The sequence below is a fragment of the Rhamphochromis longiceps genome, linkage group LG20, assembly GCF_057381845.1.
Source record: "Rhamphochromis longiceps isolate RC_006_pf linkage group LG20, R_longiceps_female_GT1.1, whole genome shotgun sequence".
Taxonomy (NCBI): Eukaryota; Metazoa; Chordata; class Actinopteri; order Cichliformes; family Cichlidae; genus Rhamphochromis; species Rhamphochromis longiceps.
Genome location: NC_140576.1, coordinates 26,415,567 through 26,432,652, shown reverse-complemented (window position 1 = coordinate 26,432,652; position 17,086 = coordinate 26,415,567). Strand labels below are relative to the sequence as shown.

The 17,086-nt window shown below is 39.5% G+C and overlaps 2 protein-coding genes and 1 pseudogene across 3 annotated transcripts; all 3 read right to left on the bottom strand.

Moving 5' to 3' along the window:
- Window positions 1–323: 323 nt before the first annotated feature.
- Window positions 324–4,704, bottom strand: LOC146645464 (cytosolic sulfotransferase 3-like; annotated as a pseudogene). Its single transcript, XR_014909119.1, has 6 exons — window positions 4,698–4,704; window positions 3,269–3,478; window positions 3,074–3,174; window positions 2,780–2,902; window positions 2,599–2,696; window positions 324–2,501 (listed from the first exon to the last, which is right to left on the bottom strand). The product of XR_014909119.1 is annotated as a cytosolic sulfotransferase 3-like (transcript).
- Window positions 4,705–6,081: 1,377 nt separating this feature from the next.
- Window positions 6,082–8,305, bottom strand: LOC146645463 (cytosolic sulfotransferase 3-like). The gene is made up of 8 exons (XM_085393190.1): window positions 8,149–8,305; window positions 7,587–7,725; window positions 7,314–7,442; window positions 7,119–7,219; window positions 6,826–6,952; window positions 6,645–6,742; window positions 6,373–6,547; window positions 6,082–6,300 (listed from the first exon to the last, which is right to left on the bottom strand). Exons 1-8 carry the CDS (start codon window positions 8,239–8,241, stop codon window positions 6,188–6,190), a joined length of 975 nt encoding a protein of 324 aa, XP_085249316.1. The 5' UTR covers window positions 8,242–8,305; the 3' UTR covers window positions 6,082–6,187.
- A 4,084-nt stretch (window positions 8,306–12,389) lies between these two features.
- On the bottom strand, window positions 12,390–15,857 carry LOC146645462 (cytosolic sulfotransferase 1-like). Its single transcript, XM_085393077.1, has 8 exons — window positions 15,732–15,857; window positions 14,783–14,921; window positions 14,556–14,678; window positions 14,280–14,380; window positions 13,978–14,104; window positions 13,805–13,902; window positions 12,889–13,063; window positions 12,390–12,811 (listed from the first exon to the last, which is right to left on the bottom strand). The coding sequence occupies exons 1-8, from the start codon at window positions 15,750–15,752 to the stop codon at window positions 12,699–12,701; spliced, it is 897 nt and encodes a 298-aa protein (XP_085249203.1). The 5' UTR covers window positions 15,753–15,857; the 3' UTR covers window positions 12,390–12,698.
- Window positions 15,858–17,086: the final 1,229 nt, after the last annotated feature.

Genomic DNA, 17,086 nt, shown 5'->3' with positions numbered 1-17,086 from the left:
TTTCTTTTCTAAATGTACTTGTATATTGTTCATGTTAGGTTTGTAGCTTGAACCTATTCGCTGGAACGTTAAGACAATATAATTACACTGCAAGCAAGACGCAAGTAGGCAAACTTCTTCATGGTACTCGTGCACGGGAGAGACTGGACAGAGCGCCGTCCCTTCGCTTGACCCCAGTAGCTCTCGTCCGTTCTCCCGTACACTATCCTTTTATTGAGGTTACATGAATATGCATAGGGTCATTAACATATGACGTCTACATACACACAAAGAGTACCGTGTGTGTGTGTGTGTGTGTGGGGGGGGGGGGGGGGGGGGGGGGGGTACTGCTGATCAAAGGGTCATAAAAGCACACAAGCAAACATCCTTGGTTAGGAAGAGGGTAGACTAGACCCCCCCGGTAAGGAAGTCCAGCAGTTCATCTAAACAGAAAAGCACTTAGACTAGAACAAATGTAACTACGTTAATCCTACCATAAAACTATAAGGCAAGATGCAAACTTTTCCCATGCCCCCAAGATGCAGGTGTGCATTCCAGGAATGCACACCAAGCCTCTGTAGCCTGTTAAAGATCACACAACTTATCACTACACAATTAATTATACACTTCTAAGCATCTATGGTTAAATATTTCTAAGCATAAATGACAATCAACAATACAACTCTATCAGTTCACATGTTGAAATAAATTACCAATCAATCAATCAATCAATCAATCAATCAATCAGGCGGTCTACTTAAGGCTGGAGCCACGATGACACTTGGTCATAGTTTGCTGTTTATGTTTGGCTTGGAATAACTTTCTTTTCGAGAACAAAGTTTGCAATCTTGAGCTCAAGTGCAGAAATAAATTGACAATACAGCCCCTCACTGTGCTTTTGGCTTCCATGCATTGATCATCAGGTTTTACAATAAAAGCACAACGTGTACACGTAAAATTAAGGTATTTGGAGTGTTTATTATTCCACTGTATAATTCTGTCACATGTATGCCACAGTTTGTTTAGATGAGATCTTTGTAATACACACTGCACAGCAGTAGCTGCATACTATATCCAGTCTGTATGCCTGGCTCTGTTCAAATTTCAGTGCAGAACTGAAGTGTGGGATCTTTCATCTTCTTGTAGTCTTCATCAAAAACGTCATTCTGAGCGACGGTGAAGTGGTTCTTCCAGTCGCCAACCTTCCCTGCAGAAAATAAATAAATAAAAAATAAATAAATAAATAATATAATAATAATAATAATAATAATAATAATACAGGTATTTTCCCCTAATGTTACCAAATGCATCACATTACTGTTAGGTGTGTACCTTTTCTCATGAAGGGAGAAATCTTGAAATCCATAACCAGTGTTGGTCAAGTTACTTGAAAAAAGTAATCAGTAACTAATTACTTCCCCCAAAAAGTAATCCCGTTACTTTACTGATTACTTATTTTCAAAAGTAATTACTTAGTTACTTTTTAAAAATACAATTTACAACCTGAAGAGGTGATAAAGTGATAGATCTTTCAGCCCAATTCTACTTTTTCCTACATAATCCATCATACAAAATATAATCAAATGGAAAAGTCTCTTTTTTTAACTTGTTTTTATCAGTTTTAATCTTTTAACTTTATGCATCAAGCAAAAATTTAATTATATGCAACATTCTCTGACTTGAATAAATTAGTTTAACATTTAAATCTATTTTCTACACATTCCAGCACATAAAATAAATTTTTTTGTGTGTGTTTACACTCACTCTTTCAAATAGATGCAAGTAAAACACAGCAGAAAATAAATAAAGTCAAAGACTCAGCGGTCCTGTTGCTCTATTTTCACCTGTAAAGCAGGACTACGGTAGGCGGAGGTTTACCCTGGTGCAGGTGTGCCGCGGTAAGTTGAAGAATCCGCGAGTTTCTCTGTGAATTTCCCATTACGTCGTTGCGCACTCAGTGCTTGCTTGGAAGTTTAGGGTTTTTTTTCGCTGTAAAAAGAAGTTTTCTTCCCACGCACGATGGACGCTAATGTTTTTGTCACTTTTTATGGAATCAAACTCAAAGGTCAGTACTTCCACGCTTTAAACGCTGCACGCTCATACTCTCTCCCACAATCGATATGTGATCCATTGTTGATCTGCACACAGCTGTTGTCACTAACGGCGCACTCGCTTACGTCACTGTCGTGAGACATTCTCGCAAAAAAAACAAAAAAAACAAAAAAAACAACAACACAGTTTTAGTAACGCAGTAACACTACGGGAAAGTAACGGTAATCTAATTACCGTTTTTGCAATAGTAATCCCTTACTTTACTCGTTACTTGAAAAAGTAATCAGATTACAGTAACGCATTACAACTAACACGTTACTGCCCATCTCTGTCCATAACCGGGGCTGTAGAATAGTTGGCCATCTCATTCTGTTATCAAACTGGACTCCACCTGAGATCATTTTCTTCTCCTCAGCAGAACAAGACAAACCGAGGAAGCTGCAGAGTTTGTCTATTTCCCATTCAGTGTCCTGGAAACACATCATGGAATTAATCGCAACATTAAAACCGCCTGGATGAGAGCATGAGAACATGCAGAAGAAAGTGCCAATGAAGAAATCAGATTACCTCAATCATATCTTCATAGAACATGTAATGAATATTTGAGTAAGTCTGTTTCTTCTTCCACCAGCCATTCACATGGTCATACCAGGAGCCAAATACCACTAAGATCAAAGAACAACACTTAAGCAATGAGAGGAAAAGATCTACACCTCACACGAAGGATAACTGTATTATTTATGCATACTTTGTCCTTCCAAAAATCTGTGGAAGTTATCCATTCTCCAGCCTCTGGCTCAACCACATTCATGCGATCAAAGTGGAAATAAGACACCATGTTGTCCTTTGCATTGCGGGCTACATAAACAATCTGCAGAAGATGGGGGGGAAAAAAAAAATCTTAAACCTTTACCAGAAGTAGACACTTTGGAGCTCCTTATTAGGCTTAAAGGTTCAAGTTACGCCTGACGTGCTGCCTTAGATTGCACTGTTATCAGTACTATTATCAGCTTCTTGAAAAACAGCACACAGGTTACTGTACCCTACAGTTTTGCTCCCAGAAGGACTTTGGCACAAACTGGACAGGAAAATGAGTCTTAATGAGTCGAGGGGTGGTGGGCAGCTTGTCTGCCAGGTCTTTCCCTGCATGGAGGGGTGAACATGGAGTAAGGAAAACTTTGATATGGGAAACAGGTAGCATGATAATATAACCATAGCAATATGACTGATCGGTAACCTGAATCCAAAGATGGGATGGCAATCTCCAGAAAGGGTACTCTTTCATAGATGGGGATGGTTTTTTGCCTCTCTGGACACGTCTGACCAAAATACAGCAGGTCAAGGATCTGGGAGACCCATGTAGTTCCTAGAAAGAGAGAGAGGCAAATAACTTGATCCCAACACTGACCTCTATACACACATTTTGATGAGCCATAGTTTTTGTACACTCATTTGTGATATGTATTACTGTGTGCATACTTTATTAGGAGAGATGAAATTTAAAAAAAAATGTCTTCCTTGCTGGTTCCATCAAAGAAGAAATGCTCAAGTAACTATGTAACACGTACGTAATCCAATTCCACAACACAATGTGATGGGAAATCAGCTGTGTTTTGCTGCCCATTTTATTTCGAATCTGGCGCGAACCGGTGAACCGGTCCCTGAATCAGTCACGTGGTACGGACTGCCCGCGAGGCCTCGAACGTCACTGCATACGTAATCAAAGCAAGCCTCGATACGTGCTTCACAAAACGCCCCCGAGACGCTTCGACACACAGGACACTTCACTACTAGACTGGATAGAGATAAGTGTGCATTTAGTTATTTATCTTTTTTGTGAGTTTTTTCTAATGAGTTGGAAGAAGTTTGACCACTGACCAAAGAGTTTTAAACACACCAGGGTCATGGAAAGAGAATAAATGTATGAGAATCCCCATTTAAAAATGAAAAATCATTAAGAAAAGGTTTGTTTGACTTTAAAATGACAGCTTTAAAATTGAGCTGTCCTTTATTTGTCAAAAAAAAGTGTCAAAATAAAGGATGCCTTTGAGGGCGTAGTGGCCCAGAAACAAGCAAGACAGCATAGAAGTTAGAAATTTAAGAGCAAAGACAAATTTAAAGGTTAGCATCTCAATGGATTTAGCATTGGTCCCTAGCCTACATCTCATTTCTCTGTTCTTCTTGTTCTAGCCTCACTGCAAGCATTACAAGCTTGCAATTTATCTGCTTCATTTCTCATTGACTATCACGCAAACCACCTGACCATGAAACTGCTTGTTAGTCAGTTGTCTGAATAATTTTGAGCTTCTGAAAATGAAGGTTGTGTATAGAAATGGAGGTAATTCTTACACAGTTTAGTTTGGGCAAGATTTCTTGAATTGAAGCTAAAAGCCTGAACTTCGAGCGCATATTTATGGTTTGATTTAATATCTGCTGCAGTGATGTACAGAGGCAAAACTACAAAACTAACTGTAGCTTGTTCGTCTGGAAACTTCAGAAAATTAATGACATTTTCTCAAATTTAAGAAAGTGCCTCAAGCTGTTTTTTTTGTTTTTGTTTTTTTCCTAATGGCCAGCAGGAACTGACTCGTCTAGTCATGGAAGGAAGTCCTTAAAGTGCATGGAAAAATAATTTCACTGCTCACATGATTCCACAGATGACTTACTAGCCATGGATGGTATGCTAACATGTTCGATAGAGACTATGTCTGTAACATATAACCAGTACTGTCCAAAACTGAGAGAAAATTTTTTATTGTTAATCTAACGGTGCAGCCTGTCCACAAAGACTACAAATTAGTTTGTTTAGCTTGAGGTGTACCCTGATGTAGAAATTCTTAGGCTTCCCCTACATCCTAAATCCCAGTATAACCCCTGTTCCCCATGCTTTTGTTTCTGCTGAGTCAGACTTTGGTACTTGGTGTATGTTGCCTTGTTTTGACAGAACTATGTTTTCTGACCAAAATACTGCAGATCAGTAACGTAGATAACCGTTGTGTTTCCTATAAATATAGTGTATTAAAATTAATGTGTTGGTTCCAGGCATTGAAACATGTATCTTTTCAAAATGTATAATGCAAAGCAAATTTTGTCACTGATTCACATAGTAGTAGGACAGGCCTAAACAAATGGAACAAACTGAGTGATGCAACAAAAGGGGATCAAAAGGGGAGGGGAGAAGCAAGGGGCCTAGAAAATAGAAACAGCAGACTGGAGGTAATGTTCAAGATGGAAATGGTCAGCAGCAGTACTAAGGTAGGTTGTGGCATTTAAACAATGTTCAGTGTACCAAGAAAATGTGCCCACACATTTTTTTCCCCCCCATCCTCCAATTTTGGTGAGCACGTACAAATTATATCCTCAGTTTCCTGTTCTTAGGTGATATTAGTGGGGCCCACTGTGGTCTTCAACTGTGTGTTCAGAGATGCTCTTCTGCTTACCTTGGCTATAACAAGTGGTTATTTTAGTGCTTTCCTGTTAGGTTCAATCAGTCTAATCATTCTTCTCTGAGCTCCTAACACATCAACATGTCATTTACACCCAGGTAAGTGCTGCTCATTGGCTATTTTCCTTTTTTGTCTCTATTTGCTGGAAAATCCTTGTAGTCCCACTGAATTACTTAGACCAGCTTAGCAACCATGCCATTCTGATTTTCTTTTTAAACACAGAGTTGCTGCCATGCGATTGGCTGATTGGATCTGTGCGTTAACGAGCAGTTGAACAGATGTACCCTAATGAGTAAAGCGAGTGTGTAATAAGTATAAATCATGCATTCATGTACAACTAAGAAGACTACGGACATCAATGAAACAATAATGAAACTGAAGACAACAGTGATGCAACATCAAAGTATGCCAACTGCAATCAAAACCAGAAAAATGAAGATTCAATTTTGGTCAGATTAAGATCTTGTTTTGTTAAACAGTACTGTTCAGCAGTATCTGTTTGATCTTTTTAAAAAGTCAAGACGGTATGGGCTGTTTTGGGCACATACATGTCTTAAATATTCACTGTCAGAGATGACATTCCTGTTAACTGATGATTCATAAGTTTGTGATTTGTAAGTTTATTTATTTCAATAAACAGATCAGCACTTCTGGCTTATTTCATACTTCATTTTTTTCAGACTATATCCAGTCTGTATGCCTGGCTCTGTTCAAATTTCAGTGCGGAACTGAAGTGTGGGATCTTTCATCTTCTTCTTGTAGTCTTCATCAAAAACGTCATTCTGAGCGACGGTGAAGTGGTTCTTCCAGTCGCCAACCTTCCCTGCAGAAAAAAATAATAATTCAGGTATTTTTCCTAATGTTACCAAATGCATCACATTACTGTTCACTGTACCTTTTCTCATGAAGGGAGAAATCTTGAAATCCATAACCGGGGCTGTAGAATAGTTGGCCATCTCATTCTTTTTCATGTTATCAAACTGGACTCCACCTGAGATCATTTTCTTCTCCTCAGGTGAACGAGACAAACCGAGGAAGCTGCAGAGTTTGTCTATTTCACGTTCAGTGTCCTGGAAACACATCATGGAATTAATCGCAGCATTAAAACCGCCTGGATGAGAGCATGAGAACATGCAGAAGAAAGTGCCAATGAAGAAATCAGATTACCTCAATCATATCTTCATAGAACATGTAATGAATATTTGAGTAAGTCTGTTTCTTCTTCCACCAGCCATTCACATGGTCATACCAGGAGCCAAATACCACTAAGATCAAAGAACAACACTTAAGCAATGAGAGGAAAAGATCTACACCTCACACGAAGGATAACTGTATTATTTATGCATACTTTGTCCTTCCAAAAATCTTTGGAAGTAGTTATTCCATTCTCCAGCCTCTGGCTCAACCACATTCATGCGATCAAAGTGGAAATAAGACACCATGTTGTCCTTTGCATTGCGGGCTACATAAACAATCTGCAGAAGATGGAAAAAAGAAATCTTAAACCTTTACCAGAAGTAGACACTTTGGAGCTCCTTATTAGGCTTAAAGGTTCAAGTTACGCCTGACGTGCTGCCTTAGATTGCACTGTTATCAGTACTATTATCAGCTTCTTGAAAAACAGCACACAGGTTACTGTACCCTACAGTTTTGCTCCCAGAAGGACTTTGGCACAAACTGGACAGGAAAATGAGTCTTAATGAGTCGAGGGGTGGTGGGCAGCTTGTCTGCCAGGTCTTTCCCTGCATGGAGGGGTGAACATGGAGTAAGGAAAACTTTGATATGGGAAACAGGTAGCATGATAATATAACCATAGCAATATGACTGATTGGTAACCTGAATCCAAAGATGGGATGGCAATCTCCAGAAAGGGTACTCTTTCATAGATGGGGATGGTTTTTTGCCTCTCTGGACACGTCTGACCAAAATACAGCAGGTCAAGGATCTGGGAGACCCATGTAGTTCCTAGAAAGGGGGAGAGAGAGAGAGAGAGAGAGAGAGAGAGAGAGAGAGAGAGAGAGAGAGAGGCAAATAAACTTGATCCCAACACTGACCTCTATACACACATTTTGATGAGCCATAATTTTTGTACACGTTTGTTGGACTGACCTGCTTTGGGATATGTTGCAATAAGTATATCATCTGGTCTGGCCTGAAAGTTCTGAACATTCTCCCAGTTGTCTGTAAAATAGTGAGTCATTGAGACTCCATGGAAATCAAAGAGCTCTGGTCTGGAAGACAAAATTGCCTTTTGGGGAAAAAGAAAAGAAAAAACTAACATTAGAGTGTGTGAACAGCAACTGCAGGGATTTGACTGCGGAGAAGAAAAAGAGAAACTAGTGTTGGCAGTTGTGGGTAGTGAATTCAGATTTGTTTCTACTTCTGAGTGACACAACAAATGATTAACAGCACAAAAGCACACAGTGTGCTCAGAGATCAAGTCTTTGGCTGAACTTAACAAAAACACTGGTTCCAAGTGACAAAGAGAAAGTCTTAAAGCTTCAAACATTGGAAAAACAAATAAAATATAGGTTGCTTCTACGTGCATTTAAAACCGCTTTCTTTTTTAATAGCTCAGCCTCACATGCTTAACAAGAAACAAACTCCACAACAGGAAAGCAACCTGTAGCTAAAAACATCAAACTGTTTTGTTTAGAGATACCATACATACCTTCTCAGCACTAAGTGATATGTTCATTGTTGGTTTCTGCCTGGCTTTTGGTGTTGTAAGAAAAATTCTCCTCCTTTTCTGGTTGCATAACATACCATTGTTAGCTGCGCTCACTTCCACATGTAATCTGAAAGCCCCGCCCCTCTGGTTTCAGATTTCCTGACCCTTTTGTGGCCACATTCGCTTAAGGATTTGAAGTGCTTCAAATGAATTCCGTGTTCTATTTGGTGTGAAATTTTAAGTAGGCAATATTTTTAAAAAGCACATCATATGCTGTAGACTGGATAGAGATAAGTGTGCATTTAGTTATTTATCTTTTTTTGTGAGTTCTTTGTAATGAGTTGGAAGAAGTTTGACCACTGACCAAAGACTTTTAAACACAAGGGTCATGGAAAGAGAATAAATGTATGAGAATCCCCATTTAAAAATGAAAAATCATTAAGAAAAGGTTTGTTTGACTTTAAAATGACAGCTTTAAATTTGAGCTGTCCTTTATTTGTCAAAAAAAAGTGTCAAAATAAAGGATGCCTTTGAGGGCGTAGTGGCCCAGAAACAAGCAAGACAGCATAAAAGTTAGAAATTTAAGAGCAAAGACAAATTTAAAGGTTAGCATCTCAGTGGATTTAGCATTGGTCCCTAGCCTACATCTCATTTCTCTGTTCTTCTTGTTCTCAATCAATCAATCAATCAATCAATCAAAGCTTTATTCGTCACATGCAGGTTGCCCTGCAGTGAAATAGGACCCCCCCCCCCCGACCTTACACATATAGCACAAACATTACATGGGGATACAGGTCAGAGATTGGTAGAATCAGAAAAAAACATTGAAATGTACACTACACTGGGGAAAGTACAAGAGGAAAAAAAGAGACCCCTACTCATGCTATGCTTCCATGGTAGGACAGCATGAGAACAGGAAACAAAAAAACTCCTCTGCACAAGAAGCACATAAATGTCCACAGCACAACATTGTGAAGACATGACAAGCCACAGGGGTGGGTGGGGGTTGAGGAGTAATCCGAAGCGAACACAGCAGCCACCCTGCACAGCGCTACCATTCCAGCGCGGCACACAGACCCGCCGTGCTGCCCCTTCAGGAAACAAGCATTGCGGGCTACATAAACAATCTGCAGAAGATGGGGGGGAAAAAAAAAATCTTAAACCTTTACCAGAAGTAGACACTTTGGAGCTCCTTATTAGGCTTAAAGGTTCAAGTTACGCCTGACGTGCTGCCTTAGATTGCACTGTTATCAGTACTATTATCAGCTTCTTGAAAAACAGCACACAGGTTACTGTACCCTACAGTTTTGCTCCCAGAAGGACTTTGGCACAAACTGGACAGGAAAATGAGTCTTAATGAGTCGAGGGGTGGTGGGCAGCTTGTCTGCCAGGTCTTTCCCTGCATGGAGGGGTGAACATGGAGTAAGGAAAACTTTGATATGGGAAACGGGTAACATGATAATATAACCATAGCAATATGACTGATTGCCATGCCATCTTTGGATTCAGGTTACCAATCTCCAGAAAGGGTACTCTTTCATAGATGGGGATGGTTTTTTGCCTCTCTGGACACGTCTGACCAAAATACAGCAGGTCAAGGATCTGGGAGACCCATGTAGTTCCTAGAAAGAGAGAGAGGCAAATAACTTGATCCCAACACTGACCTCTATACACACATTTTGATGAGCTATAAAGTTTGTACACGTTTGTTGGACTGACCTGCTTTGGGATATGTTGCAATAAGTATATCATCTGGTCTGACCTGAAAGTTCTGAACATTCTCCCAGTTGTCTGTAAAATAGTGAGTCATTGAGACTCCATGGAAATCAAAGAGCTCTGGTCTGGAAAACAAAATAGCTTTTTGGGGAAAAGAGAAAAAACTAAATGTGTGAACAGCAACTGCAGGGATTTGACTGCGGAGAAGAAAAAGAGTGTTGGCAGTTGTGGGTAGTGAAGTCAGGTAGTGCTTCAAGCTTATTTCTACAAGTCCTCTATAAAGAGAGTGATACAACAAATGATTAACGGAACAAAAGCCCTTGTGCTTAGAGATCAAGTCTTTGGTTGAACTCAACAAAAACACTAGTGCCAAGTGACAAAAAGACGGTCTTAAACTTTCACATTTTGTCAAATGAATTGATTATCGATTCCTCCTGCATGCGTTCAAACTACTTTCTTTGTTTTTAGCTCAGAATTACATGCTTAACAAGTAAAAACTCCATGAAAGGAAATCAAATTGTAGCTAAAAAAGATACTAAAACAGCTTTGTTTAGAGATATCATACATACCTTTTTAGGGTTAAGGAACATGATCTGGGTTCTGCCTTGCTTCTTTGAATGCATTACTCCCTCACCAGCTGAGTGTTTTCTACCAAACGTCTGGTTGCGAAACACACCACTATCAGCGTATCTGAGCTTTGCGTTACGTTGTGAAAGTCCAGTACTTCCTTCTTGTTCATACAAAACCAAATCAGAAAAATTTGGGACAGTATGGAAAAGTATAGAAATTAGTGATTTCTAAATTTACTTTGACTTGTGTGTCATTACAGACAATATGAACACAAAATGTTGTCATGTTTTGCCTGGTCAACTTCATTTCATTTGTAAATATACATCCTTTCCTGTCATTCAGACCTGCAGCACATTCCCAAAAAGGATCGTGGGGCATCAAGTCATGGGCCTTCTTGTAGTCAATCCAGGCAGTGCACAGGATGTTGAGCCAGGGTTTGTAGTCTCGGCTGCTCTGTCTACCAGTACCTGGTGTTTCACTCCACTGATATTGATACTCGTGCCAATTCCCTTCTGTGCCCGCTCATGTTTTGAGCCATATGCCTATTCATCTTAGCCGCTATGATGCCTGGACAGGAGCTTCCATGTTGTACTGAGCCAGGTTATTGGCTGGTAGTTAGATAGGACTGATCCATTCTGGGGATCCTTGGGCATCAGGACTTTCTGGCCTTTCTGACATCAGACACCATTCTGGGTGTCTCTTATTGACTAGCAGCTGGTTCATTTGTGCTGCTAGAAGTTCATTGAGTGCAGCTGGCTTCTTTAGCCGTGAACCATGTCCAGGCCTGGTGCTGTCCAGCCCTTCATACTTGAGACCCTTTCTTGGATGTCTAGCACTGTGATGGTTACTGGACCCTGCTCAGGGTAACAGCCTCCCCGGACCCTGTTTAGGGAGGTTGCTGTGGTCTGCCCTTAGATTCACGAGCCACTGAACATTGTTGTTATACATAGCATCCTTGTCCCATATGCTCTTCCAGTATTACTCCATCTCCAGACTTGGTGGTGCTGCTGTTCTCATATTGTTCCCCTGCCACTGAGAATACACCTTGGATGGTTCTGTGGAGAACAGCTGGTTTATTCTCCTGCCTTCTACATCTCTGGTATACCTTTTCAGGCGGCTGGCCAAGGCCGTGTGAGTCAGACTTCACCAGCACCTTTCACCATGGGCCACTCTGGAAAAAGAATGAGTCCAGCCCTTCTCCAGCAGTTTGGTTCCAGGACCCTTATGTCGTGGTGAACCTAACTATATCTAGTTATCTAGGTTTCTTTCCTGCTAGCAAGACAGTTCACTTCCCACAAAACAAAGTCTGTGATGTTTTGGGGCTGTCAATATGCCTAGCCCTTGCCTTTGCCTGCTACCCAGATTACACTGACCCTGGCCCTGGTGCCTGTCATTGTGCATAGTAGGCCCACAGGATGGTGGATTCATATGATTTCTTGAAGCTGTGCCTGAACAAGCCTCATTAATCCAGATCCAGTCACCAGAGTCTAGCTGGCAAGCTTCCCTCCCCAATCTGGCTCCAAGAGGGGCCTTGATTTCCCATGGTGAGATTATACGGTGCAGGAATTTCCATTAGCATGTTTTGAATCACTCTTAATCTGGTGCCTCCCTTGTGACCAATTTCTAATGGGAGACCCTATTAGACAATACTGCTCCCAGGGCCAGGAGGACGATCCCCTGTGATAAGGTACATTTGTATTTTATATTTAGTTTATAAATAGTATTGACTAATTAAAATGTGATAAGAATAGTTGTATTCATTTTGTCTTGGGTAAACCACATTCTCAAAACCCCCCAGACAGAGGAATTCATATTGATTTCAGCTACACAAACAATACATTGTTGCTAGTTCGGTATTTCTTGACGGAACAATGCAGATTTTTTACCTGGCTGTAAAATATAACTAAACCTGAATAAAATCAAATAGAAAACCCTGCAAAACAAATGGACCAGTCATTACCTTTTATTTTTTTTATCACACACAGAGAATAAAAAATGGGCTGTTAGCACTTAGTAAAAAACTTAAAAAAGTAAACTTTCGTATTACTTTATACATTTTAATCTACACACCAAAGTTTCAGTATTGCAGTACAGTGTTACTGGTAATGTCCAATATTTTTTTGTTTGTAGTGACATAAATATTCACTTTCAAACATGAAATGCCTTTTAATTTGTGATTAATAATATAAAGCACATTGATTTAGTTAAAGATTTAGATAAAGTCAATCAGTGACCCTTTTTACATTCTATATGCCTGGCTCTGTTCAAATTTCAGTGCGGAACTGAAGTGTGGGATCTTTCATCTTCTTCTTGTAGTCTTCATCAAACACTTCATTCTGAGCGACGGTGAAGTGGTTCTTCCAGTCAGCAACCTTTCCTGCAGAGACATAGATAAAAACCAGTCAGGTATTTTTCCTAATATCACCTCATGCATCACAATATGGTTCAATGTACCTTTTCTCATGAAGGGAGAAATCTTGAAATCTAAAATGGAGAACGTGGAATAGTTGGTCATCTCATTCTTTTTCATGTTATCAAACTGGACTCCACCTGCAATCATTTTCTTATCCTCAGCTGAATTGGACAAACTGAGGAAGCTGCAGAGTTTGTCTATTTCCCGTTCAGTGTCCTGAAAAGATAGATAAGAGTTATTTGGAGTAGGGATGCATCTAAAGGCTGCAGGACAGTAGCTCTCGATGACTGGAGCTGGAGACCCCTGATCTTAAGCATACCACATTATCTGTCAAACATAGTGGAGATGATGTTTTGGCATGTATAGCTGCCAGTGGAACAAAGTCACTGTTTATTGATGATGTGTCTACTGATAGAAGTATCAGGATGGTTTTAGAAGTGGACGGGGCTATACTATCTGCTCAGATTTATCCAAATGCTGCAAAACTGATGAGACGGTGCGTCATAATATAAACAAATAACGACTCGAAGCAACCCAGAGATTTCTTAAGAGAAGGAAAGGGGATAGTCTTCAGTGGCAAAGTCAGTTACCTGCTCTCAATCCAATAGAGCATGCAGTTTAGTTACTGAAGACAGAGATCCACACATGCAGCACCTGAAGGTGGCTGCAGTAAAGGCCTCGAAGTACATCTCAAAGCAAGTCCATATAGGTATACGGTAACTATATTAGTGTGTCCAGTTATTTTTAAGTTAAAACAAACTGACTGCTTGATTTAACAGCCTTTCTGGTGGTACACAGAGGCAAAATTACAAAAGAAATGTGACATTGTCCAAATACTTATGGACCTAACTGTATCATCACAACATTACAGCCATCATTACAGCATTATAAGCTACTAAATGAGAGCTTCAAGCAAGTAGCGTAAAGAGAAAGGAACTCACAAAGGAATCAGATTACCTCAATCATATCTTCATAGAACATGTAGTGAATGTTTGAGTAAGTCTGTTTCTTCTTCCACCAGCCATTCACATGGTCATACCAGGAGCCAAACACCACTAGGGCCACAGAAACAGGAAAATAGCAGTCATACAGTAAATGAAAATAACTTTAATATAGTATTTTATGCATACTTTTTCCTTCCATGAATCTGTGGATGTAGTTGCTCCAGTCGCCAGGCTCTGGGTGAGCAATATTCATGCGATCAAAATGGAAAAAAGACACCATGTTGTCCTTTGCATTGCGGGCTACATAGACAATCTACAAAAGATTTTTAAAAAGGAAAAACGAACTCTAACTCAAATGAATCTCAAATTCTCTTGGTAGGCTTCAAGTTTAACTTAAGCCAAGTGGAAAACTGCACTATTATCGGTATTATTATCAGCTTCTTGATGATACACTGAGCTGATGCAAACAACAGACAGGAAAATGCAACCTTGCAGTTTTGTTCCCAGAAGGACTTTGGCACAAACTGGACAGGAAAATGAGTCTTAATGAGTCGAGGGGTGGTGGGCAGCTTGTCTGCCAGGTCTTTTCCTGCATGGAGGGATGAAGATGAAAAAAAACACAAGTTTGTCTGTGTAAAATGTTAATACCAACTAACCAACGGTAACATAGCGATATGATTTTAGTCAAGTTTGAGGAAAAAGAGGCCAACAATCCATAATGGTTTGTAGGTGTTTGTGTAAAATTGGTACATTTGATCAAAAACCTGAAAACAAAGGTGGAACGGCAATCTCCAGGAAGGGCACTCTCTCAAAGATAGGGATGGTTTTCTGTTGTTCTGTCTGACCAAAATACAGCAGGTCAAGAATCTGGGAGACCCATGTGGTTCCTAAAGTGAGAGGGGGGAAAAAGAAGTTAACATGACCCCTACACTGACCTCTATGCACACACTTTGATGAGCTGTAAAGGTTTATACCTCTTTCTTGGACCGACCTGCTTTGGGATATGTTGCAATAAGTATATCATCCGGTCTGGCCTGAAAGTTTTGAACGTTCTCCCAGTTGGTTGTGAAAATGGGAATCATTGAGACTCCATGGAAATCAAACAGTTGTTGTCGAGAAGGAAAAACTGCCTTTGGGAAAAAAGCAAAAACCAGATTTTTTAAAAAATCTGAATGTGTACTTAAATTCACTTTATTGTCCCAAAAAGGACACTTGTTGTGCATCATGATGATTAAAAACAACAATAAATCACTTATGATGCAGTTAATATGTACATAAATAAATAAAACACACACAGAGAGAGAATATAAAGCAGGGAAAATATTGTTTGCAAGTTATAAATTTCACTCATAGTATGAATGCAGATGGTACAAATTAAATTTTACAATGGTTACAATGGCTGACTGTTTCTACAGAGTGAGGACACTTTGTTTGTGTACTAACCAGTTAAATGTATAATAGAAATACCACTCAGCTGCTCTCAGGCTTGTTAAAGTTTTCCTGAAATATTATGAGGACCAGGGCTCTTGCTGTCTTTATCAAGGCTGAGAAATCAATGTAATGTAATGTAATCAGGTACTGCAGTGCCATCTGTGGGTAATGAAGTCAGATCATGCTTCAAGCTGTTTTATACAAGTCCTCTTTAAAGAGAGAGCGAGATCACAAATGGTTAACAGCACAAAAATACTTGGTGTGCTCAGAGAGGAAGTCTGGCTGCTGCTCAACAAAAACACTGGTGCTGATTGATAAAGTAACCCTCTGACTTGCAAAATAAAATGAACCCACATGGCTCATGCATGCATTTACACGACTTTAACTGATAAATCCATTGTCATTAGCTTAGCTCTACATGCTTAACAAGAGACAAACACCATAAAATTAGAGCAAACTCTAGCTGAAGCAACAACAAAAACAGTTTGGTTTAAAGATGTCAGGCATACCTTCTCTGGATCGAGAGACATGCTGATTGCCGGTTTTTGTCTGGTTTCTCTTACTGGGATTTTTCTCTGTCCAGATGAGTATTTTATATGCAACTTCTGATTACGTAACACGCTGCAGTGAGAAGGGCCCTCCCAGGGGAGAACTGAAATTCCAGCCCTTCCCTGACTTCCGGATCCTTTTGTTGGGAGCATTTCTTTTCCTATTCTAGGATCTAAATGAATCCTAGAATTGTGTCAATGAAAACATTAATCATGCATTCAAATCACTTTATTTGGTATGACATTTTAAATGGACAGTATTGCAAATGCATGATATACAATACATTGATTAGAAGTTTGGATGACGTTACAGTAATATTATCACATGACCACTGAACAAAAAGCAATGTCATGCAATGACAAAGCTTTTTATTTATGACTGTACAGAGGTTTAAGTGAGGGAACAAATATGTTCCCCTTTGAAAGGTAAGCTTTTAAAAGTCAGAAGGAAATCTTGATTTTCAAATCCAACATAGCTGTAGATAAAGAGAATAGGCTTTCTGGCTGGAGTTAATCTACTTTAAAGACACATCAAGGAGAGTAAAAACATTTCTGGGCTTGTGGCCTTTATCAGCATTATTGTTCCAGTTTAGCAGTTATGCTTAACTACTTTCGCAAGTATTAAAAAAATAGCAAAAATCTCCTGCATGCATGTGTTTTATGCTTACATTTTTAATATGGGGACAATAGTTAGAACATCAGTATCGTAGTTACTGTAGTGACAAACGATAAGTCATTTTTTGCAGGTCAGTTTAATGGAACTTATTATTAAAATCACAAACATCAAAATATAATCTTTGAAATGTAAACATAAAACCAGAATTGATGTTCACAGAAGGAACTGAAAAATAAATGAAAAGTTAAAAATTACAACTGCACATTGGGTTTGTTTGAACAAAAAGGAAGTTGCAGACCAAAGATCACACAAACACTATTCAGAGGGGTAAAGTACAAGCAAGATCAACTCTAAAGAAAAGAGTCAGAAGAATATGGTAGGAATGATTAATTAGCATGTTAAAGAGAGAGCCCTGCTATAGGCTGGCAGTAAGTTCATGCTGTACCCCACCTTTCAAATTATGTTAGGGGTGAAGGGCTCCACCACCCTGTGACTCTGAGGCATCGAGCTTCTTCTTAAACACACTTCTATGAGAAGACTTTAAGTGCAGGCTAAAAACGTATTAGTTTCTGTTGAGACTAAAGACTGGGGGGACAGAGTATTTCAGTCTGTGGCAAGGTTATTATAGCTCACTAAAACTAAACTAAAAATTAAAACTAGATGTGAAAAAGAAATTCAGTAAAATAAAAAAATCTAAATA